We start from the raw sequence: 25,117 nt of genomic DNA, 5'->3' as shown, positions 1-25,117 counted from the left end.
AGGGTTTACAGAGGGAACAGGGGGGAATCAGCCGTCGTTACAGAGTATAAGGAGGGGTGGGGTTGAGAAAATTGATAGCCAATTAGGGGGATCAATTGAGTACTACAGAGCCCCAAGTAATTTATTTTGATGCAACCAAATCCTTCGACCCTCCCCTCCCCCCCGAACAACAGGGGGATCAGCCGTCGTTATAAAGTATTAGGGATGCGGGGCTGGAGAACATTGACAGCCAATGAGGGGGATCAATAGAATACAATAGAGCCTTACGTAAATTTTATTGTGATACAACCAAAATCCTCCGACCCTTCCCCGCCCCCCCCCCCCCTCTCCGCAATGAATAAATACTGGTCCCTTATTGGAGTAGCTGTGAAGAATTGTTCTGCCTCTTTTTCAAGTCCACGAAAGCACCAATACATCCTACAACAAAGCGGCACCTTTTCGGAGCGATCAAGTCTTGTGTTCCTACATTGCGCCTCACAAAAAAGAAAAAAAAAGAACGCTGCGGGAGAGTTACCTTCAGCGGCGATCCAAGGATCATAATGAGGAAGCCATCACTTTTCGGAAACGACGCTATAGCAGGAAAGTTACGAGGTAAGACGCAAGCAGTGCTATAAAGGGGCCGACCATTTAACTTTTGAGGGGGGGGGTGGGTAATGGGTGATTTCTAGTTATCAAGAAATTTTTTTCTAGCAGTCTGCTGGGCAGGGTAATTTTTTTCCGTTCTAAATGTTCTTTTTTTCGGTTACATTTGGGCTGCATGCAATTTTTTTCTTCCAACAAGCGCTTGCAGGAAATTTTTTTTCAAAATCCCCTCCCCTTCCCCCCTCAAAAGTTAAATGGTCGGCCCCTAAGTTAAACAGCAATGTCCACAGATATGTCGGATGCAGAACCAGTTTCTTTAGAAAACGTATCCCCTTTACAAATTCCATTTCCCACCTTTCAATGTTGTACTTATAAACTAAATGTAGGGTTTACTCTGAGTGCTTGCATTATCAACGGTAAAAACAGAAAATAGGATGGAGCTTTCCAACGAACTTTTTCATATTTGTATTCCTAACTACACGAAAAATGCTCGCTCTATTACCACAACCTTTTCACGTATTACTTTATCTCATTAATTCAAGAGACGCTTCTTACAAAGACCAAATGTATTGGACTGATTTATTCATATGTACATCAAAGTTTTCGAATTCAAAGAGTGCGAATGAAAGTAAAAATCCAACTGTACAAGTAACAGCATTGATAAAATAACCGTTTACAGCTTAGCCCAAAGTTATTGAATCAGTTCGCTGGGAAGAACAAGCTAATGAAAGCTTGCGTAATGACACGTCACACGGTAAGATTTCGTCATCTCTCGCTTTCTTTGCTCTTTTTCTTAAAGTTTTCCACCATGCGATCATAGTAGTCACATGACAACCAAAAGCACTGCTGGGGATCCACGTGACTTGAACTTCAAATAAGAAAGGAGAAGTAAGTGTAAGATATTAACCAAGACAAATACGTAAACTTCAAATCTTTCGAGGGAAAGTGAAAATTTTATTTCAAGAAGCATACCTTTTTCCATTGCAAAACTTAATAACCAGCCGGCGACCATTTGCACCAGCGATCCAACCAGGCAAGTAGACGAACAGAGCTGAAAAGGAGCGAAATTACAAAGTGAAATTACGACCTTTTCACAGCACAAGGTAGACCACTTGACTGGCCAGGAACAATTTTATCTTCGATTTTTAACAGTGAATGTTTTCGGCGAATCAGGGGTAGTCTACTTCGAAGCCAATTTTTTTTTAGCGTCACGCAACGCTAAAAAGGCTGCAAAGCAGACATGGCTCAGGGCTACATTCCTTACAATGGAAGATGATCATTTTGGGCAATATGTACAACTACGCTCGTAGTAGCGCCGTCGCGAGTGATGTCGAGATTACATCCTTAGCCTTTGTTTCATTCTATCCAACCCTTATATTCATTACAGTTCCACCCTCTTTCAAATATTTACATTTCAATTGAAAGCATTTCAAATCAATTTTGGAAAGTTCCTGCGGGTCATATAATAATGGTTTTCTCGACAGCTAGGAATCACTAAGGTTCATCTAGAACGTCAACTAACCAGACTGTCTGCTGTCAAGTACGTTTATTTATATGAGGCCGAGTGAAATTTAGGCAAGGTTAAAATCGAGGCACGCTGGTCAGCCTCCCTCCTCTATGGTGAGTCAGTTGTTGGTAAGTATAAACAATTCCACGGACTTGTCAGTGTGACTGGTGGCAGGGGCGTGGACCGAGGTTGTGTCGCCATGGTAACCTCCCTGCCGTGTGCAGTCAGCGCGATTGCCATAGTGCTATGGCACCTTCCTCCAAGCTCATCAATGCCGATGAGTTTAACGTGAGGTAATTTCAGCAAAGATAATTTTACTTAAAGTTACACACCTGGATCTGAGAGTGCGAGTACGCGATCGCCTATAGTCAGCGGACGGCGTTTAGTGTGGGCTCCAAAAATGTAACCAGAACTCTGAAGAGAAAATCGAAAATCGACATAAATTCCTCGTCACAAATAAATGAAACGATTCAAATTAATTCTCACTTTATTTCTCTATATCTCTTCACCATTCAAAACAAAATAACAAGGAAACTGGCCTATTCAAGCTCCCCGTGTCAAACAAAAGATTTTTTCAACAGGCTGAACAGAAACAGTGAACAGTTTCTGCTCAGATCAGCAAAATGTATTAAAAGCTACTCAGACAAGCTCTCGCGCCTATCGCCTGGGAAAGTGTGTGGTTATATCTCTAAATACAAACGAGACTCACAATCATCTCCGTAGGAATAAGATGGAAATGAAGTCGTTTAGAGGTATGCAGAAAAAGAAATGCGTTGATGATCGTGAACCATGGTTCGGGAGAAATTGATTTCAGGTTCCATCTTTTCCTTGCCCTAAAAATCGAAAACTTGACGCTGTTTGTACAAGAATCTCTCATCTGTTAAATTTTTTTTTGGAGGGGGCGGGCGGCGTTTTGTTCAATGGTGAGACGTAATTCGCAAAAGACGTGGAAGTAAAGGACATAGTGAAGTGCGAGTTGGATAATTCCCCACTTCCCAAAATAACAATCGTGATTTTATCACTCGCAGTTTCCTAGACATTCGGTCATTCAAGCTGTGAACTGTGATTATCAGTACCTGCAACTGAACAGTTTGATCTGCCCACTCGATGATGTACTGGCGGCCATTACCGACACGTTCACGCACAGTCCCTGAAAGAAAAACAATCGTGCAATGAAGAATGAGGATGTACTAAGTGCACATTTCACAAATAATTAGGTAGACATGCTCTCTGGCAGATATTAGGGACCTTACGCAATCAGGACGGTAACGCCAAGGAAGACTTCGATTAAAAAATGAATTTCTACTTTTAGTTAGAATCTCAAAAATGGTTGCAGGAGCTTAATGTCTTATACGGCGCCACAGCTCAACTTCAGCATGACGTATAAAAGTAGCGTTGAGTTCAAGATGGAAATTAAAATAATTTGCCGTCGCGGTTTCGGTTCGCAGACGACGCAAACTTTGGCGATTTCACGTTGTTGTTTTGCATAGGACGGCTAAGAAATGTACAAAGTTTCAAAATGCACGTGCTGAGCTATTGTTCTGCCAATTAGATCTCTTGTTTTTCCACGTCCTCGTTGCCGTCGCCGTCGTGGTTGCGTAAGGTCCCTATTAGCTTATTAAGGAGTGGGGATGATCACCTCCCTCCACTGTGGCCAGGGTTCTATCCATCGTCCTTGCTCGGAGAGTTTTTCTCCAGGTTCCCCGGTTTTCCTTCCTCCACAAAAACCAACCTTCCAAATTCCAATTTGATCAGGAAACAGTGAACAAGAACAACCGTGGAATGTCCACCGCTAAATTTGGGAAGGAGGTAGAATATTGTCTTGATAGGTTCACCTGACTCGGAATTATTCCAATGATAAGGACGTTTCAGACGCGTGTAAGGGCAAGCAAACTTAAAGAACTTTTTGCTTCCAGCCGATGATGCAAAGTTTAAAATGTAGGTCTCTGGAGACATTACTCACCCAGGTGAAACATTCCATCTTGGTCGTTCCTTGCCACCACAGCCTGGCCGACCAAACTCTCTTCGCACTGCAGGATGTACCTACAGTCGCTCTCAAACTTCTCTGCAGTCAGAAGGTAGGTCTCCTCGCGTGGGACAACGCTCTCTATACCATCATAATGCCGCACGCTTAACCCATGCGCGTCCTTTTGCAGAACAGTGCCTGGGGATGGAACAAACGAGCTTAAACAGGTTTTCTTACGCTGAGCACTGTAACAAAGCGACTATCCACACAGAGATGAAAACCATTGACCATAAAACCGCGGTCAAGGTCCATCAGAGTATGGTTCATGGACCGAAGACCATACTGCAGGACCATCAACCACAGATTGTGAACCATAGGCTGGCTATCTACACTGCACCTCTGAGAACAACTTTATTGCTGCACTTACCTGGTGCGTAACTATAAGGGAACGAAGGATGAAGGGCAACTACAGGATCATGTACATCAATTTCATTATCTGCGTCATCAGCTTCTGTAATAATGTCTGGACGGTAAATCTGCTCCAAGTCTCCCACGCTGTCTTCGACATAGTAACTACCGTCTCCACAGTCTTGGCGAATGGTGCCTAACGAGAGAGGAGGACAATCATGCGATCATCGAACCCGACCAAATAATACAGCGCCAACTGCTCGCTTCAACGGAAGCCTCTGCGTTTGTCAATCTTTCTGCGTCTTTTGCGTCTGTTTGTGTTCCTGCCTCCCTGCCCGTCTGTTTGTCTATAATTTTTTTTGCTAAGTGAAATGTGGCAAGTGCCGTTTGTTTACCTTGTTGCCTGTCGCATTGGTAATCGGTAAGTTAAGACAAAAATATTAAGTGATAATTGAAATGCACTGAAATAGCTCTGTGACGTGCAAAATGCTTGGTCGTTCGAGTAACGATGATGGCGAGCCAGCACAATGACCAAAGAAGACTTAAGGCAAGCTTCTCAAGTCTCTTGGTATCTACTAAAATGCGCGAAAAAAAACATAAAACAAAAAACAATATGATTTCCAAACCTACCCAGATTCAACTGCCTCCCTTTAATACTCTAAGCTCAATTGGTTGGCGCATACGAGTTTCAAATTCCATTTTAATTCTAAATCCTAAAAGGCATTTTCGACGCAATTAAATCATTTGCGTTTCATCGAAGCAAAAATCAGCTGTCGATTATAGTATCGTTGATATGATTTGATGATTCATTTAACTCAGCTTGGTTTTACAAGATATATAGGTTAAATTTACATAGCAACTAAACACAGTACAGCAAAGGAATGAGGAGAAAAATTTAGCCATAAAATAAGTAGCGAGTTAGGATCATCCAAATAGACCACTTTCATAAATGGCTGCCGTACAAATATTCTTTTGTTTAAATTTAAATTAGCCCTACTGGCCTCGCTTGAGATAATGTACTCTTTTGAATTTTGTACTAGAGAACGAGGCCAGTAGGGCTAATTTAAATTTAAACAAAAGAATATTAATCCGGCAGCCATTTATGAAAGTGGTCTATAGCAAAGAAAAGGCTAATCTGGTGGATAGCAAAGGCTAATCAAGTTCATAAATAACAAGAAAGGTTCTCACTTAACAGCAACCAACGTAAGCGAAAACGACTAATTACATACGAACATACACGCTTGCAAGGGAACGGAGTGGCTTAGCAGAGTAATGAGAATTCATCTTGTATTACCTCTGTAGTACCACCCTTCATCAGACCAGCGTGCTAGTACTTCTTCTCCCACCTGGACGGGCCTTCGAACATGTCCACTTTCAACCGCTGGATCCTCGTCTGGAGGAAGGCGAGCTAGCGAAAGGGCACACAAATAAGAGATAAGAGATTCGGTACTCAAATAAGCTTATATGCGATCAAAGATAAGATTTTGTACTCTTCTTCGTTTTAAAAAAGGAAACAAAATAAAACAAATAAAACCTTACATATCAAGAGTCCGTGAGATCCTTTTGTCACCAGACATGCTTCGTTGCCATTGGATACGTGAAACTGGACTGAGGGGGGCTCTGATTCACTACCAGCAGGGGGATGGGCTACTTCGGCCTCTTGTTCATCATCTGATACAGCTGGTGACGAGGATGAAGACGAAGATGAAGAGGACGAAGATGACGAAGAGGAAGAAGATTTTCGTTTCTCGCTGCTATTTGATTTCTTGTCGTCGTCCTTATTTTCTTCTTTATCTTCACTGCGGTCGTCTTCCGTTCCTGGAGGCAGACTGTGACTAGAAGACCTTCTTGAGGACTGAGGCCGAGGCGAGGCGTCGGGTGAACGTGGAGAAGACGACTTCGTGGACTTTTTACCGGAACTGCGTGAGCGCGAGCCTTTGGATGAAGCCTTGTGCGACCCTTTGGTTGATTCTCTAGGGCTGGAGCGTGGGGATGAGTGAGCCGATGAAGGACTGGGCGGAGAAATGGAGCGAGATCTGGGAGGGGAGACTGGTGCTATGTCGGGAAGTTTGACCCGGGGTCGCTCGGAGCGATTCTCAGATGGGAGATTGTTTGCTAGTTGTTGTAGGAGTTGCTGTTGTTGTAGCTGAAGTTGCTGTGTCTGGTTGAATTGCTGCATGAGTAATTGTTCTTGTTGGTCTTTCTGCTTCTTTAGAAGGTCATCCTGTTGGTTTTGAAGTCGCTTTTGTTCTTCTTGGATCTCTTTTTGTCTGTTTAAATTCAATATGAAATACGGCATTTTGAACATATAAATCAGCTTTCAGCCTATCAAGGGCAAGCTAACCTCTGGAGGGCGGGACGGGGGAGGAGTTGAGTCACATAAAGGGAAAAAAAGCACAAACAAAAATAATCAAACAAACACGACACGGGCATGAAAAATGTTTTTGATTTGCCTCAGGATACTTTAGTTAGCAATACTATCGGTGTAACTGGAAAGTCAAAGCATACACGAGGTTGTCATTCTGAATTTCTCAGAAACAAATGACGTAAAGAGAGACGGGAGACGAAAGCTCGGCCAATCAAGTTGTTTTACTACTTAATAATATAAATCATCAATTTCTCTCGACAACGAGGGGAAGTCACGCGCAACCTTAAAGACCCTTGGTAGCTCTGTCGCTGGTTACAACTGCCCGTACCTCTCATTCTGTTCATCAATCTGCTGCTGTAGGAGTTTTTGTTGCTCGTCATCGAGCTCACGTCGTTTCTTGTTCAACTCTTCTGCCGCCTCCTCGTGCCGCTCTCTCTCCCTTTCTAGCTGCTTCTGCAAAGTTTCTATCTTCTTCTCCACCTCCGCCAGCTGCCTCCTGTGTTCCTCTTCAAGTTCTTGTTTCAGTTCCTCAAAAGGTCTCCTGTCCCCGAACGACCTGCGGGGTGTTGCCTCGTTGGAGGAGGGTGGGGGACTGCCTCCGGCGCTTCCTCCGATACTAGGACTGCGGCTTCTACTGCCATCCTTAGGACTGCTGGCGCGACTGCTGACCCTGCTGCTCTTACCAGAGCGACTGCTTTTGCGGCTACTTGCCTGACTGCGAAGTGATTCCTCACCATCCTCTTTGTCTACAGACCAAGATTAAGCAATGATGAAAAATTCAAATCAGTGATTGTAGTAATTACTTACTTAGTCCATGACTCGTCTCCAGTCGTCTTAACAGCTCGAGCAGTTTGGGAGCGCGAAGTAGGATGGGTAACGAGAAACTGGGAGAGGAACACGTCACCTCCCACCAAAAGAAGACAAAAAACAATCTTTGGAAAACGTTTTCAGTCTCTCTTCTTTTTTCACAATCAACACACACAATTTTCTAGCTACCTTTTTCTTCTACAGCAGCATCGTCTTCGCCCTCTCTCAGATACATGCCAAAAGGGGTCGTTCTGGGAGAAAATAATACAAATTGAACACATACAATGATATAACCGTATTTTCAAGATTCAGCACCGCGTCCCAAAGCTGAAGTACTGTCACTAATAGACCCCTATATTTTCTGTCAACGATATAGTAAACTGTGTATTGTAGCGAAATTCAGGGATGCCCAGAACAATGGATTAAAACCATTGCTCACTTGATTCCTGGCTCCAATTAACTGGCCAACGCAAGAGGATCCCCGGTAGCTTATGTAAGTTTTAAGGCTAAGGAAAGGGAGAGTCTTAACTCTAGCCAACTCACAGATCAATTTAACTTACGATCGATAAGCAGTCAGCAAAGCATCCCGGATGAAACGACAAGCGAAAGTGTAGCGCGCTTTAGAGATCTTCACCAGGTCATTCCTCAGAGAGGTGATCTACAAGAGACAAAAAAACAATGTCTTTGACCGGTTTAATCACAGAGAAAAATTGGTTTGAAGTCATTATAGGTTAAAGAGAACTACACCAGGTTCCCTTTAATCTCTACTGGAGTCAGTAAACTCTGACCCATCTTAACACTCCAATTTACCTTTTTCCCGTTGTATCGCAGTATCGTGTAGCACTTGGTAGCTGGAGCTTTCCGGAGAGGTACAACTTGAACGATTCCCGGCACATAGCACTGCACACCATCATTAATCTCGTCATCCTCTTCCTCGCGTGGAACAAGCGTCTTGACAAGCACGTAATCACCCACCTGAAAGCAGGTCACGCAACAGGTTACGAGGGGGTGCCATTGGGGTAGTCAAGCAACTCTTAAAGCAAGCATTGCGCGAAGGCGACGCAGGAAATCTCGATAGAGTACAGGCCCCGGTTGTTCGAAGGTTGGATAACGCTAGCTACTGGGTAATTCCCTATCCGCTGGACAGCGCAATACGCCCTTTATACAACTGGGCCCCGAAAGGTTTTTCCTGATGTTCTCGTACCTTGAGGGAAGGACATGGTCGAGCTCCTTGTATGGTGATCACATATCTGGACGACACCACTTGCCGGTCAAAGTCCCGGAAGTCAACCTCGACATAACGTAGGTTTAAACAACGGGCAACCACGCCTGCGTAGTAAAATCCATCCACCTCGCTGCGCGCCAGAACCTTGTGGTTAAGAAGGCGGTTCTTGTTGGAGTAAGACTGGGTTGGAAGAGGAGAAATTTTCGGAGGCTGTTGAAGAGAGTGGAAAAGAAATGTCAATCAAGAAAACTTTACGTAAAGTGAACAACTACAACAAACTTAACCGCCGTTAAATTCCAATATGAATGACCTTCATCGACAACATTAGCTATAACATACACGCAGGAACAAATAGTAGAATCTTGACACTGACGATCCACGTGACGTCAGTCTCACATGATCACATCCGGGACACTGCACTTTGATTGCGTTGCTTAGTGATTGGAATCGTAAAATATTTCGACACTTGCTGTAAGTATTTCTGATCGTAGCCAAAAACCCATGATCCTGCCATGGGTGCTTTTATAAAAAAGCTACCAGAAAACGGCAATACCTCACCCCGGAAAGCAATTCTCACTTACCTTTGACATGATTTGCTCGATTCTCTTGTCCTCAGCCTCCTCGCGGGCTTTCTTTTGCTGTTCTGCTATTTCACGGGACGCCTGTCGGAACAGAAACACACTGTTAAACACTGATTTGTATCAATGCACTTTTACTACCGATGATCAGATTGAAGAAAGTCCATGTAAAATGGCCTATTCTCCTTTCTAGCTACCATATATGTATGAGAGCGATCTTCTGGTGAAAATAAGGCCTGAAAAAAATTCAGGCCTGTACGGGGTTCGAACCCATGACCGGTGCCGTGCTCTACCAACTGAGCTAACAAGCCAACTGGGACCTGGTCATTACATCGGTTCGTAATAAACCCGGCGTGAAGTGACGAGTCAACGTTTGTGAATAAATGAAAATCATATATGTGAACTACATTTTCGTTTAAATAAGTTGTGAGAATTCGACACCATTCAAGCAAAAAAGAAACTCCTTCTAATTATATCTAACCTGTTCAGATTTTTGCCGCAGGTGTTTGGATTGTTGGAGGAATGTTTGCGCTTGCTCGATTTCTTTCTCCAGTAAACTGATATCTTCCGGATCTACCGGCCAGCCATTCTTCTCCAGGTCAACCAAAATGGAAAGTTTGTTGTCTAGAAATGAGGGAATCCTATCTTCGGGATACCTTGTTTGATTATTTGAAGAAGGAAAAAAAATTGTAATTTAGACTGGTTTCTCTACGGAGTAAAGAAGAAATATTGTTGCTTTAGCGAGTGGTGGTGGCAATTCCTACTCCAAAGAATCTTTCTCATCATTTAAGAACAGTATTAATAAATTTTATCATAACAAATTTAATGCAAATAAGGATAGATTTTTATAATTAATTAATGATTACTGTCATGTTAATTAAACTGTTTGAGCTACTATGCAACATATTATACGTAATATTTTTCTTACTTTTAATTGAGGCAGTTTATTTTTATAAGGAATCTTCGAATTCTGTATAAACTGACCTAATTATTCAGATCTTGTGAATTTTTTGTTTTAGTTGTTAATTTATCTTATGTTAAGATCTGTATAATTAAAGTTGAGTAAATAAAAAAGTAAATAAATAAAATATGTAAAGAAATAGAGGCGTCTACTCACTTCATTCTTTCTTCGTCGCTGAGGAAAACGAACACCAGCTCATCGAGACGCCTGAAGAAAAAACGCATCAGGAAAGGAAAAGAAAACAACAATTTAGAACAAGAAATAAATGAGATGCAGTGAAAGATCGCTACATGGACTGCCTCAGAAGCTACCAACCTTTAAGTACTCCCACCTTGATAAAACCCCAACACAGCGTAACTGCAAGCCGCAGATTTTTTTTGCTTCCCTTTCTGCTTGTTGTTGTTGTTTTTTTTTTATTCAAAATAAGTTGCTGTTTTGGCGGTCATTTCGCAAGTCTTGGTAACCAGGGGAAGTAAGAGGGGAATACTTAGCCCGAGGTCTTGACAAAACGTGTATAGAGCATGCGTATTAAATGCACGGCATTTTCAGGTATTGCACCGGGAATATCCACTATTCTGACTTGAACAACTTTCTCGGATCGCATGGAATGATTAGGGGCGATACCCAGTCTGACAACTGGAAAACATCCGCTCATACGAGACCGTCGTAGACCACTCGTAAGGGATGCAGCTTACAAAAACTTGGATAAGCTATGCTTGGCCTCAGAAGTTACACACCCCATAGAAAGACCAACGGGTTTTTAACATTGAATAAAGGGGGCAAGATTCTAAAGAAACTGTGCTGCTGCGTCGGTAGGAGTAACAAGGTCATTTGGGTTTTATCACGAGTAATGTAAATTGGCCACCGTAAAGAGTTTAAAAGCTGACGTTGCGAGTTTTTTAAGTCCTTCGTCAGAGCGAAACAAAGGGCTAACGCTCGAAAGGTCAGCTTTTGAACTCTTTAAGGTGGCCGAATTACATTATCAACTCAGCTGATAAAACCAAAATTACCGGGGTTTTAACATTGCTTACCTGGTGTAGTCTTCGATGGCTTTTTCTAACCGAGTCTCGTACGCTTTGAGATTTACGCCTTGTGGGTTGACTAGCTGCACTTCATCACGGTTGCTCCCTGAGGTGTGGGCCAATGGAAGAACCTGAAAACAATGCGTGTTACAAAGTCGTGGTTATTTGTGATCGTGCATTTCACTTGTTGAGTTGGTGGAATTTTTCGCTGAGGGATACAGAATATATCTTTCTCTATTCCTCGCCTGTGGACATTGAAAAACCACCATCGAAGGGTTGAGTTCGAACCCGACCGTATCAGTGATTCGTATATTGTGATCACTCAAGGATTGTTGTTTGTTTTTTTGGACTGTGATTGACGTTTTAGAGAACCAGAGTAGAAGTCATCACCATTCCTTGATTTAAATGATGACTTTCGCTTATATTGGGGAGACGAAAGTTACTTTCGTTGTCAAAAGAGTTTTTCAGGTCTACTCTCAACCAGAGAGTCGCAATACAATAGCAAAAGTTTGATCCTGTTACTCCCAGAGGCTATAACAGATAAATTAGCCAAATATTCTTGATGATAAGAGACATTTGAACAAAGCGTACCCCAACAAATGTAAAGATATTACGATCAGCTTAGTACAAAATTGGCTCCATTTCCGCCGCTCTCTTGAGTCCGGTCTTTTTTCGTGGGTTCGGGGAGGAGCGCGGGCTCCGGTTCCCGAACGGCGGCTGCCAGCTGTACAAACTAGCTCGGCTAGATTTCAAATTTTCTGTAGAAGAGAAGAACTTAAAAGACACAGGCGATAGAGATTTAGTATACCATTACCTGGTCAAAAACTTTGGAGAGGACATGTTTGTCCAGTATCGGAACATACTTGGTACTGTGAGGAATTAGCGTGGGCGCGAGAGCGTCCAAAATAGTCAGCCGTCTGGCCTTTAAACCATGTTTCTTAAGCCATCTGAAAAACAAGAAACCTCTGTTATGGTGACGTCGAAGAGGAGGGTTTAGTTCAGGTAGCGAATCGTCCCAAGCCATCCTCCTTGTTTTGCTCTTCGCTAGTGTCGTGAACAGTTCACCATCCTCTCCCCCCACTCCCCACTCCCCCCCTTCAATATCTAAACGCCTAGAGCAAGCTTAGGGAACTACAAAAGAAAAACCTACCACAATTTATCATCGTGCTCATTCAATTTACAATGAAACCTCTTTTGAGTGGCGGCCAGTTTAAAAAATTTCCCGAATACCTATTTAAATTTATTTCGCAATAATTCTGAAAACAAACTTTTATCTCCCACCATCATTACGTGGCAGTAATTTTCGCCACCACCAACACGTGTTTGCCCTGGAGAATATCAAAAGTTCACCCAAACAGTACAAGCTACCTCGTTGTGGCAACTTGAAGCCTTTCCGATGCTGTTACTTATGACAGAGCTGATACATTCAACTTACTTTTTAATTGGTAATTCCTCGTCCCTAAAATAAAACAAATTTCATATTTCAGTAAAACAAATAAACTGAGCCTGCGAAGTCATTTGTTCTTTAATTCTGCTACATATAAACTCTTCGACACAAAACATTCCATTCTGAAGATGCGACTCCGTAAAGCGGGAATATTTACAGTTGGTAAATATCTCACCCTAGGAGATTACTTTTAATGGAATACTAAAAACCAGTGTGTAAAGAGAGATGCATACTCAGCTGATGTATCCAAAACAACGTTACTAAATGTTCATGTGTAATTTTTTTCCTAAGGGAGGCGGGATAAAGCTATTGTTTCAAAGTTGCCTAAAATGTTTCTAACAAGTTGCATCGTATAGATACTGCATGCGAGGCTGGACGTGAAAACCAAGGCAGGCTCATTGGAAAAGTTACAGGATGCTACGTCAAAAATAGATCCAATGCTATCATGTACTCACTTTTCAAGGCCGTTCGAGTTGGAGCCACTTTTCTTCTTCTTGATCTTCCCTAAAAGTACGAGAATGAACACGTTTTTAAAAGAAATTGAGCCAAACGGTCATCCTTTACACTGAAGCTGTTCGGCTCACTCTTTGACTGGAAATAAACTAAAAACTGCTTACTAACCAATAGCTACTTCGAGACCAAGTTTTTCCCTCGATTTTTTGCCACGCGAATTTTAATGAATTTGCATCAATTCGAATTCCCCAGAAAAAAAAAAAAAACTTATCAATAGAACAAATCCAAAGTCATTCCAACTGAAAATGCAATGACTTTGGAAAAATAACGTCTGAAATTTCTCACAAATCATAGTCATTCTGAATTGAAAATGATAGAATCTCATATTTTAAGGTTACCACCATTTCTGATGATAACCGCTTATACATGTAATAGGTTATTAAAGCAAAAGAAATCATTACGTTTGGGTTGTTTAAAATCTTCAGGTTTTCTGTCCAGGTACTTTCTTGACTCCTTTAGCATCCAGGACTCCGCTGTTTTCTTCCTCAGGCCCATTCTCAGCTGACTGGTCTTCGTCTCTCCCACCTTACGACTGACGGAGGATTGGGAAGGAGACCGCGGAATATTCCGGCATGCAGTGTTGACAAGGTAGTCTTTGTGACTGCTATACGCTATCCGTGCACTGGCTGGGCGGGGTATAGCACTAGCCGGTCGAGGCCTGGCAGGCGCTGGCCGGATTCTGGCCTTGACAGAGCGTTCCGAGCTGGGTGGGGAGGGTGTCATGGCGTGTCTGGCTGAGATAGGCCTGTGGGAGGATGCACTGACGGATCTTGGATGGCTTCTGTTGGGGTACAATATCAAAAGCATCTTCAAAAGCTACCAAAACTTAAGAATTACAAGGGTGAACGGAATTCATTTAACCAAAACCGAGAGCAGAAACGCAGTATAAGCAAACAATGTGCCTTTGCCTTTCGAAATCACTCGACGATTTTCTTTGAAGCGTAAGAGTGAAGATCGGTATTTCATAATCATAGTCCTTGTTGATATCATCCTCATAACCAAAAGAAAATTGTTCCAGTTCAGACACAGACGCATTCATGGACGCTATTTTCTTTTTATAACTGAATGGCCAAAGAGAACTCTCTCTCATCGACCTAGACTCAGGACATCGTTTTTAGCTGCATCCAAAAGAGCTTTTCCGTACAGCCTGATTAATAACTTGCTGGAATACTACAGCTGTCCCCACTAGCGCGCTCCATCTACGAAACAGTTGAACTTGAATAAGAAGACTAATCTAATTTACAAAACTATTCCGAGAAACTGTTTGTGGGAATTTGACACACGAATGGACCTGCAGCAGGGATAGAAAGACCTGACCAGACTGTTCACGTTACCTTCAGAAATGAATACTTAGTTTGAATGGAAATCGAACCGGTCAGCCAGTTCTGACCCTGACAATTTGCTTCGTTATGGTATTTCACATGAATTTATTTTGCATCATTACATGTTCAAGGTACAGGTACTTACTTTGAGCAGCGCCCGGTGTTAGAACCAAACCAGTCAAGTTGCGCACATTCATTTCGGATCAAAGTGACTTTGCGCAAATCTCCCAAACCTTTCTCGATCTCTTCCCTGAGAAGTCTTAAGTCTTCGCTCTAAAATTGAAAGACATATCACCCTGTATTCAATGAAAGATGTGCAGCGGTGAGTAATGATTTTTTGAAGCACGAAAAGGTGACTTTCATTCAGAAAATCAACTATGTACTTGGGTACAATAAGAATTCGCTCGCTTCTCCCACGCGCTCGATTGAGCATGCGTGAAAAAGCCGATTCTCCCAATAAACGCGTACTCTTGAAATAGAGGACTTCACCGCCAGGACACACGAAAGAAAGCTCTCTGCTCAGCTTACCCCCACCGAAGTGGTGGTTTCTTCAGTACTGCGCCCATGCCTCCAGAGAATTATAACGGAGGAGTTATTTCAAGAAAGTAAAGGACTTACCTCAAATGGTCTTGGGCCATCTATGTCATATCCATCTTCAGAGAAATAGTGAAACCTGCCAGACGACAAAAAAAAAAACAACAACAACAACAACAACACGGAATTATCACATAAAATTCGCCACAAATTCATATCTGACTCAAAATATCACGACGCAGTTCTGAAAGTTAAAGACAATGGGGTTTTCACAGGAGAACACGGCTTACCTGCCTCCAGTTTCTGCAGCTAGCTGAGAGAGAAACTGATTCGCTTCCGTATCCGCACAGTTGAAAGAGATGGCGTGAATGGGGACTGGGTTCAGCAGCTGTACTTGGGCAAGGATAGAAGAAGGGGGCTGAAAGGTAAAAAGGTACAGCCATGAGAAACTTCAAGACATACCAAGAGAGGGTTGTACTATTTTTCTGTCGAGTGTCGTAAAACCAAAACTAAAGAAACCACAGGGGTAATCAAAGGAAAGAATCAGAAAACAACAAAACAGAAATACAAAAACACGCGCACGCACCTATAAAAAATCAAACAGCTTGAATTTGATAATAAATATTAGAAGAATAAAATTACGACGTTTCGAGGTCATCTTGACTCCATTACCAAGTAGGGGTGTTGGTTGTAGTTTCGAGATTAAATACAAACAAAGGTGATAGAGTATATTAGAAAAATAAGTGTTTCGTTGTCATTGGTGTTTGACGTGTCAGTGCGTGCGGTATATGTTTAACATATACTGCATGAAGCGCAAATAAACGGGAGTCCCAACTGTACGGTTTGTTTTTATTACTGTATCTTTGATAGGATGGCGTGGAGGGTGTCTAGTCAAATCACAAAACGTGGAGTTAACCCCACAAAATTCTCAATCACTGACGAAACAACTTGAAAAATCTCTGAAAAGGGAACACACTTTGCGAGCGCCGACTTTTCAACTTTACGAGCACTAACTTTCAACTTTAAAAAGTGCTCAGGCGTAAACTGAGGAATAAGAGATGCCCAAAAGTAAGAGCCAACAGAACTATTTACCTGGTCTGGGCGTCCGTCGGTGAGTAGGTAGATTGCGTGACATTGTGGATCCGCTAGGGCCAGTTTAAGAGCTGCTAGCGTGTTTGTGGAGCCACCAGTGCTGAGGCCTTTTACCCACTGCCATGCGTTGTCCAGGTTCTAAAAAAGGAAACGATAAAAATATAGTCTGTTCGCTGTGAGGGAAAGTTAAACCGCTGAATACTAACTATGTTATCTACACGAGAGTAAGTATTTCAGTGAAGAGATGTTCCTCCGGACTAACAACGAAGAAAAAGAAGAAAAAAAAAAGATATACCACAAAAAAATCCGGAGAAAAAGAGAGAAAGGAAAGAAAATGACGGCGATGACAAAGCAAGTTCCTTTACAAGTTTTAAAAATATTCTGCTTATAAGGCAGACAGTTACACAACAAAGATTATTTCAAATATTACAATTACGTTAAAGCTAAACGCACTGCACAGTTTTGAACCATGCTTTTAAAAACTGAGGTTTTCAACAACAACAAAATTCTCCGACTTCAAATCTTAGTTAATTATTCCTGTCACATACATGAGTGTTACAGTCGACCAATCGATCTCTCCAAGCTTGGACCCTTGTGTCATATTTTACTAGGTTGAACTTCAGTTTATGACGTAACTGTTCCTAAAAGACATCAAACAAAATCATTTGGTTTAATTAACTGAATTGATAACGTAAACTGGCTACCGTAGAGAGTTTCTAAACCTGATGTTACAAAAGTTGGTCCCATAGGCGTCTGAAAAAAAGGGCCGACGCTCGAAACAAAATCAATTTCACATCTTTTATGATTGCGATGACAAACCTGCATGAGTCTGTAAAGTTTGTCCTTCACAAGAAACAATCTTGAGGCCATGGATGCAGACGTGTCGATCAGCACAGCAACCTATTATAACAATTAACATTCAGCAACATAACCAGGGTAAATCACTTCAGCCAATCAAAATGAGAGTAGCTGATAAAAGAGGCTATTGAGGACTCAAAGTAAGGTAAAGCCCACTTCAGGTAACAGGTTTCGAGCGCAGGAAAACGCGGGTGACCAAATCGAGGCTGGTGTTATTTTTGCCGCATCTGATTGGTTGGAACGGAGGAGCGTGTTTTCTTACCAATCTGTGAGCGTCGTGAGGCAGAACCAAGACAACTAATACAAAGACCGAATTTTTCTCTGAAAATTGCGTTGTTCTGATAGAACACCGGAACAAACCTGATCTTCGATAATTGTGCCAAATAGTTCTCTGCTTCCTTGTTGTAACCACTCCATCCTACCATACAAAGCAAGTGATATTTTGATTAATTAATGTCAGAATTCTACTGTCAAAACTATCTTCACTCCATGTTCCCTCCAAGAAGCCATCGTAAGGACTTGTCCACGTGAGCAGGATGTCACATAACCACTCATGCTAAGCTCTAGTGCCGCATCTGATTGGTTGAAAGGGCGACGCGAGTTTTGTAGACCAATCACAGAGCGAAATAAAGCAAAACAAATCATCGGAATGAGGCAACACATCCAGGAAATTTTTTTAAGCGGCCCGCGGGAAAATTAAAATCCATGGTACAAAAGAGAACATGACCTGCACGTAGAATCCAGGATCATTTTGGACAAAATTGAAACTTGTTTTATTGACACCAGCTTCTCAAAACTACTCACCTCTTTCGATATGAATCCAAAGCCGACAAGATCCTCTGTTCATAATTTCTGTGTATTGGTCCGCTAACGTGCACGTGCATTATGGACCCATCCTTCCAACGTACATGTGCAAACTTATCGCAGTAACGCGCATTGACTAATTTAGGACGAACAATCTGTAGGACAACATTAAAGGAAGACCGAGTTACTCTGCAGTGCACGATGTTGTGTACATGTCGGTCTTCGAACGTTTACTCGCTTCTGAAGGAAATATTGTTTGTTTCAGGAAACATTGATTACAAAATCAAAAAAGTTTCTTTTCTTTAGCATTTTTCCGTGTGCCTCTTGGCCATCCCCTCAAAAATTTACCCATATTCAACCTTTCAGGTTCAATTCTATTGTTCTCCTTTGCTATAATACCGGTTGTCGCCTCTCTCCACCTGAATTTTTCGGAAGGAGTGAAACGAAAACTAAAATACATCTACACTCGCAGGCCATCAATTTCCCTCCGAATGTAAAATAGGGCAATCCATAGGGAGTTCCGCTTATCTCGACGTATTTACAGTGGAGAGGGAAGTACCTTCATAACTCATTTTCCAAATTACCATTGAAATCAAAGGCTACTTGATCTCGACGTGGCTCAGTTATTGCAAGGTCTGCGACATTAGTTACATTTCATGTATCATACTCACCGCATCAGTGCTGTCTAAAGACACAGGGGCTGTCTGGATGTCCACAACTCCATCACAGTGTTTGAAAGCCAGGCTCTGTAGCAAGTCATAGAATAACAGTTTTTTGGACTTCAAACCATGCCGCTGTGAAAATAGAGGCGAAAGATCTATTAGTATGCAAAATCTTGAATGATCATCCCCATACCTTTTACATGAGAACCCCTTTCTACACCCACCTCTGAAATCAAACAAAAAAAACATCATTAAGATACCTTTAGCCAGTCCCGAGAACTCATGTACATTTCACTCTTTGCTTTGGCGTGACCTGAGCCAATAATTATTTCTTGAGTCTTCTCCGGGGAAGTACTAAGAGACGTAGACACTGAAACAGGAAACAATACGTTTTATTGTTGTTAAAATGAGAACCATCAGCTAAAGCACAAAATATATTGTTCATCAAAACCTTCGCGTGTCAACTTTTGCTAAACTTTTTTGCAATGCACGAAATGAAAATCATAAAACGCGCACGGTTTATGAAAAAAGGTATTTTCGGGAGAAAGTTATTTAACTGTCGAGGCGCCATAATCTCCGCGAGGTGGGAACTTCCTCGCGATCTTTTCGCCGCAAACAGCTCCACCGAGAAATCCTATTTCCACTCAACTTTGTTTACACTCGCGTTTATGTGTCGTGGCTTTCGAAAGAAGATAAGTCAGTATGATATCATGAAACACTCAAAAGGAGAAAAAAGTGCTTGGTTAGCGTCCAAAGCAAAGCTAGGGCCCAAAAACCGCAAAACCCGTGAATTTTCTGATTAAAAATAGAAAATACCGCCATGAGTGACAAGAGATTTGTGGTTTTCCCAACCTTCAGAGATGTGCTAAGAACATATTTTTCGCTTGGTTTTACCCATACCAACCAACCGCTCATAAAAGTTAACTTAGGAAAAGTTACTGGAAAACCATCACTGTATCTTGAAGCGCCATTTTACCTTTTGTGAATGTCAGAGGTTCGATCGTATCATTGGCTGGCGGCTTGCAGCGCGAGCCGACCGAGCCAGCTGTTGACTTGAGTCTCTCAAAAGGCGTGAGATGTTTAAAAAACGAAACTCGCCATACAACTCTGACAAAATGCCCGCTCTTCAAATGAATTCATACAGCACAGAATATAATATCATCGCACAGCGTTTATACCTGGTGTTTCTTTTGCATCTTTAATCTCACACAGCAAAGCTTGAATCTCCGCCAATGCGTTCCTCGCCTCATCCAGCTCTTCCCATAAAGTTATCACATCTTCTCTGACTCCCACACCAAGCTTCAAGGTGGGCATGCCATCACCCCTGCCACGCCCTTGAGGTTGCTTAGTGCTATCAGCTTCAATGGACTTGGTAAAGCTGTCAAAGCTATCTTCATACTCATTTATGACTGAATAAGCATGGAACCTACAAATACAAACAAAATTTTATAATAATTATGCATGAACCTGTAAGTACATCAAAGTTGTTTCTAAAGTGAACATTAGGTATGATGCACGATCCTTCCCAGTAGATAGCGCTATTTTTGCAATAGCGAAAATCAGACCTGTAAAAAAATCAGGCCTGTACGTGATTCGAACCACTGACCTCTGCGATACTAGTGCAGCGCTCTACCAATTGAGCTAACAAGCCAACTGGGAGCAGGCTGTTAAGTTGATTCGTAATAAACCCGTGATGATAAATCAGATACAAAGAATATATGAAATTCATATATTTTGAACTGCGGTATTAAATACGTATGATGCACGATCCTTCGCAGTAGATAGAGCTATTTATGCAATAGCGAAAATCAGACCTGAAAAAAATCAGGCCTGTACGAGATTCGAACCACTGACCTCTACGATACTAATGCAGCGCTCTACCAATTGAGCACCATACGTATTTAAAACCGCAGTTCAAAATATATGAATTTCATATATTCATTGTATCTGATTTATCATCACGGGTTTATTACGAATCAACTTAACGGCCTGCTCCCAGTTGGCTTGTTAGCTCAATTGGTAGAGCGCTGCACTAGGTCAGTGGTTCGAATCCCGTACAGGCCTGATTTTTTTCAGGTCTGATTTTCGCTATTGCATAAATAGCGCTATCTACTGCGAAGGATCGTGCATCATACGTATTTAATACCGCAGTTCAAAATATATGAATTTCATATATTCATTGAAAGTGAACATTGTCGCATTTGGGCATTACTAGGAGTCTAGTACCTTCCTTTAGTTATTCTGGATACGTCCTTTAGAAATGTGACAGTTCCAGGATCATTGCAATTAAAAGACACAACGTGAATAGGTACACGACTTCCATGTATCTGCAAAATAGAAAATGAATCAAATATTACTCTTACATGTAGTTATCACCGGTGGCGCAGGTTCAATTCCAAGACCCGAAGCCACAATTTGGTTGGAATTTAAGTTTCATCCTTGCCCTGAGGGATTTCTCAGAATTTTTCCTGTATTCTCTCCAGTGTGAAATGGACTCTTCAAGTCCTAGTAAAACCTGACAGATACTGGTGAATGAAGAACCACTCAGTTTATTTCCCTTAGTCTGCAAAATCCTAATGATGAATTCTATCATTAACACCCTTGATCATTTGATCTATTTACTCTCGTGACCAACCATGCTGATGTAAAATACAGACACCTAAAGGTAGCTGCAGGTTGTAGGCCTGTGTGGTCTGTTTTGTGAAATTCTTGGTATGCCGTTTCAGAACAAAATACAGTAAGAAATCCCCACCCTATTTCAACAACTGTTTTGCAGTCTTCCTACCTTTCTCTTAAGCATTTCCTGAGATCCATTTGAAGCATTTCCCTCAGTAAAAAGGTAAACAGCTTCAATCTAATGACAAGGAAAAAAAATGGTTAAACTTTTTAACTTGAAATTACAGTAACTATGAGTTCCTCAAATTCAAACTGCACCAGACAGCGACGATGCACTTTTAGAGTTTATTGTCACAAGAAAAAAACTAACATGTTGATCAGCCAATCCTTTAAGAATTCCTTCTACTGTACAAGTTGCTGAGTGTGGAACTGTCGTCTTCAAGTCCCAGAGCCAATTCAGAGCTCCTTCCATGCTGTCAAGAGTAACATTTACTGCATGCTCCTGCCAACAATCTGAGTCCATCGCACACCTAAAGTTGAAGAAAAGAAACACTGCTGAATACTCTTTCCTTAGCTAATCTTCACATTTGCAAACACAGTCTGAAAGTCTGTTAAATATTTTTCAATTTTTGATTCGAATGAATATAGTTACCTGATAAGGTTAAACTTTGCAATAAACATTACTTGTTCCTTGAGCACTTGTACCAGACCATGAAGATACGTGCTGAATTCAGATTCACTCGTAGTATTTACATCCAGCACAATGCATATGCAACGTTCTTCTATGACTCCAAACACTCTGCGACTATAAGTTAGACAAAGATCTCCTAAATTAATTATTTATTAACCCTTTAACTACTAAGTCAGAGTGACTAGAATCTAATTTCTCCTTCCAATATAACCCCTGAATCACACATTAAGGTCACAAGAATAAATAAAGTGATGACCAGCCAGAGAGGCTCTTGATTGTTAAACAAATTCTCCTGGTCAGAACCTTAGAAAATGTATAGAGTACAGTATGGAGAATATGCAGACTGATGTTAGGGACTGTAAAAGATTAAAACAGTCAGTAATTGTTTCATGTTAACTTTATAACTGATCATATTTGAAATATGTGTACAACCTAAGGAGGGCCTAAAAACTGAAAAGTAAACTTTGTTGTTATTATTAATTAGTAAAATAGTAGATTAAAATTTTACAATATTTTTCCATAGTTTAGTGCATTGCTTGGATGGTCATTTACCTTTCAGTTGTTAACCACTCAAGTCGTCGCTTGTAAAGTGATATGGCTTGCTTAAGTTGACTTTCTATCCTGCGGAGTTTCTCCTTACTGGCAACAAGCTGTCAAAGACATACATTTTTTCCATTTTTGAAATCCCAAAAACCAGTCTCAGTGATAAATTTTACTTTATAGGTTCCTCAAGGATTTCCAAACCAGGCAGAGATCCTGAGGCTAATTGTTCAAATTTCAGCTTGGTCAACTGGGCTGCAGAGAACTTTTAGAAGAAAGAGCACAAACATTCAATGTACTTCTGTCAGTTCTGTCATTTAAATCCTCTAACCCCTTGGAGTGACTTGTCAGCATCTAATTTCTCCTTACAATATCACCCCTGAATCAAACATTAAGGTCAGGAGAATAAAGGAATTGATCACCAACCAAAGAAGCGCTTGATTGTTAAACAAATTCTCCTTGTCAACACCTTTGGAAATGTATAGAGAACAGTATGGAGAATATGCAAACTGAAGATAGGATGTAAAAAGGGTTGATATAGGACAAGAATCCAACATACAGTTAGGACCAGCAGTGTTGAAAGCCTTACAATAGATCAAGAAGATCCTTACATTGTACACTGAGCCATCTCTGAAGGGAACCTGGGTAAACAGTCCCTTACAATACCTTGCACGAACTGGTTTCTTAAGAGGCCTTACATAATCTGTGGAGAAAACAACAAGTTTAGAATATAATTTTACATCATTTAATCAAATTGAATAGAATATGAATGTAGGTCATGTGATTTTGAATCAAGTTGTATTTTCACCTAGTAAACAATCACTATAAGCAAAATGGCATGAGCCCTCTAAAGATTGACATCTTCCCTGCTCTTTTGATATTAGCACCCAACTTAAGTACCGGGAAGCATAGGTTCCAATCCCTTTCAAGCATGAATTTTTTCAGGCTTCTTTTCCACATTTTCTTAAATTGCAGTACACGCGCAAGTATAATTTCTTGGCTTGTGTTTAGTCAGCACATAACCCCAGCATGAGGACTACCACCCCCCCAGAATAAGCTAGTAAATGATTGCAGTTTATCCCATCGCTAGAATTTCAACTAGCTTTCATTGCATTTTTCTGTCACTCATTTATACTCCCAAGAGGAAAAAAGGCACTGTGATAGTAATAAATTGCTCTAGATTGTTACTTAGTGGCCCAACCAGTGATCAAACCTGCCTCTCTTCTGGTGGATCAGCCCTGAGTACCTAAACCATCAAGGGACTTTATAACTTGGTAAATTATAGCAGGAAATTTTAAATAAAGAAATTCATGAAATACCATCTGAATGCCTAAATCCAATGGAAGGCAATATTTGTCCCATGTCAAGTTTGTGTCTTTTGAGGCCATGGATCTAGAGAAAAAATTAAGATGTACAGTAATGTTAAAAAACCTATGGGAGAGATCATCACATCTAGAGTGACTCTACATGATCGATTATGTTGATCTCAGTCATTTTATTATCAAATGTATATTCAGAATTAATTGTGATAAAAAACATACCTTAAGCCATTGAGATGTTGAAAGGAGCATGCGCACATCAGGTTCCCACCTTGCTGTGTTTGGGGAATTCAAGCGTTCACTTTTAGATGGAGCAGCTGAGTCAAGATTTCCATTGCGATCATAGTGATCCTTGGAAACAGGAGTCGCTGCTTGCTTAGTCTGTCTTGCACCTTCAACTGGACCTTTTTAATATTTGTAAATAAAGATAAATTTAACAGCTACTTTAAACATAATATGTAAAAATTACTTTTCCTTTGAAACAAAATAAGTTGATGAATAACATTGAATCAAAAATAATTTAATCCTTTGGCAGTCCAAATTGAAGGCTCTTGTAAGGTAAGGAAAGTCACAAGGAAAGCCACTTACTGGACATGACTTACAAAAATAATTATTCAAGACATACCAAATAACCACAGAACGCACACACTTGTTTCACTTTTTTATTTTTTATCATGGGCAAGTTAAAACCATAGGACAAAAATTCAAAAGCTCAAACAACGAGATGAACAAAGGATTGCTAACAAGGAGCAAACACCATGACTGTGAACGATAAAGCTTAATGATAATTATAATGAGAATGGAAGTTCGAATTTCATAAGCATCCCAAGTTAGAAAGCTTGCAGGGTTCTTATGACATTTCTGACAACAAATATTGTAATAACTATTCGTTTACCACTATTCACAGATAGTATGAACTCAATGACTAGACTCTCGAAGTGATAAAACTTAAAATTGATCTCGTCTTTGCAATGTAAACATAATTAAATGTAACACACAATCAAAATGCGTTCTTACCAGCTCCCGATCCGCTCCCGTGAGTATGGCGAAAATTTTCGTACATCATAGTCCTAACTTCTGCCTTGCTTCATGGAAACATGATAACCGTGATTACAAATCCACCGGATGAAGAATCCGATTCCATCACCTTGGTTGAATTTATGTATTCTCTCCTGTTGCTACACAAACGCTGTCTCCATCGTACTCCACTTCCTCAACCAATCAAGTATCAGAATTTTTATCATGTGACTAAATTCCAGCGGTTTCGTTGGTAAATAAGATATATGTTATGTATG

The 25,117-nt window shown here is 41.1% G+C and overlaps 1 protein-coding gene across 2 annotated transcripts; it reads right to left on the bottom strand.

Moving 5' to 3' along the window:
• Positions 1–1,130: 1,130 nt before the first annotated feature.
• LOC111322428 (von Willebrand factor A domain-containing protein 3B) lies at positions 1,131–25,004 on the bottom strand. 2 transcript variants are annotated; one of them, XM_022925516.2, is made up of 41 exons: positions 24,840–25,002; positions 24,045–24,226; positions 23,823–23,895; positions 23,115–23,206; positions 22,516–22,613; positions 21,925–22,077; positions 21,643–21,802; positions 21,442–21,510; positions 20,883–20,983; positions 19,835–20,082; positions 18,917–19,026; positions 18,666–18,788; positions 17,995–18,149; positions 17,551–17,608; positions 17,152–17,232; positions 16,881–16,973; positions 16,333–16,470; positions 15,531–15,658; positions 15,325–15,379; positions 14,852–14,979; positions 13,786–14,165; positions 13,327–13,375; positions 12,860–12,883; positions 12,239–12,371; positions 11,434–11,555; positions 10,559–10,609; positions 9,923–10,097; positions 9,445–9,525; positions 8,843–9,073; positions 8,449–8,613; positions 8,199–8,296; positions 7,828–7,889; positions 7,160–7,577; positions 6,003–6,733; positions 5,758–5,871; positions 4,483–4,659; positions 4,053–4,253; positions 3,166–3,239; positions 2,422–2,503; positions 1,555–1,633; positions 1,131–1,450 (listed from the first exon to the last, which is right to left on the bottom strand). In XM_022925516.2, the coding sequence occupies exons 1-41, from the start codon at positions 24,886–24,888 to the stop codon at positions 1,348–1,350; spliced, it is 5,844 nt and encodes a 1,947-aa protein (XP_022781251.2). In that variant the 5' UTR covers positions 24,889–25,002; the 3' UTR covers positions 1,131–1,347. The 2 variants fall into 2 exon arrangements, with proteins under 2 accessions (XP_022781251.2, XP_088588867.1); XM_088732741.1 differs by lacking the exons at positions 1,131–1,450; positions 1,555–1,633; positions 2,422–2,503; positions 3,166–3,239; positions 4,053–4,253 and adding an exon at positions 5,094–5,176 and having other exon boundaries at positions 4,521–4,659; positions 24,840–25,004.
• Between the last annotated feature and the right edge of the window lie 113 nt (positions 25,005–25,117).

Source organism: Stylophora pistillata, chromosome 9 (assembly GCF_964205215.1).
Source record: "Stylophora pistillata chromosome 9, jaStyPist1.2, whole genome shotgun sequence".
NCBI classification, from domain to species: domain Eukaryota; kingdom Metazoa; phylum Cnidaria; class Anthozoa; order Scleractinia; family Pocilloporidae; genus Stylophora; species Stylophora pistillata.
Note: the sequence above shows the minus strand (reverse complement) of the source record. Positions and strands in the feature narration are given on the sequence as shown.

Excerpts from the sequence above, each read along its gene's own strand:
- LOC111322428 (XM_022925516.2), bottom strand. The coding sequence starts at position 24,888 with ATGATGTACGAAAATTTTCGCCATACTCACGGGAGCGGATCGGGAGCT. Across the intron at positions 19,027-19,834 it reads AGATGCAAAAGAAACACCAG|TGTCTACGTCTCTTAGTACT; the intron begins GTATAAACGCTG and ends TTCCTGTTTCAG. Across the intron at positions 9,526-9,922 it reads TGCGGCAAAAATCTGAACAG|GCGTCCCGTGAAATAGCAGA; the intron begins GTTAGATATAAT and ends CTGTTCCGACAG.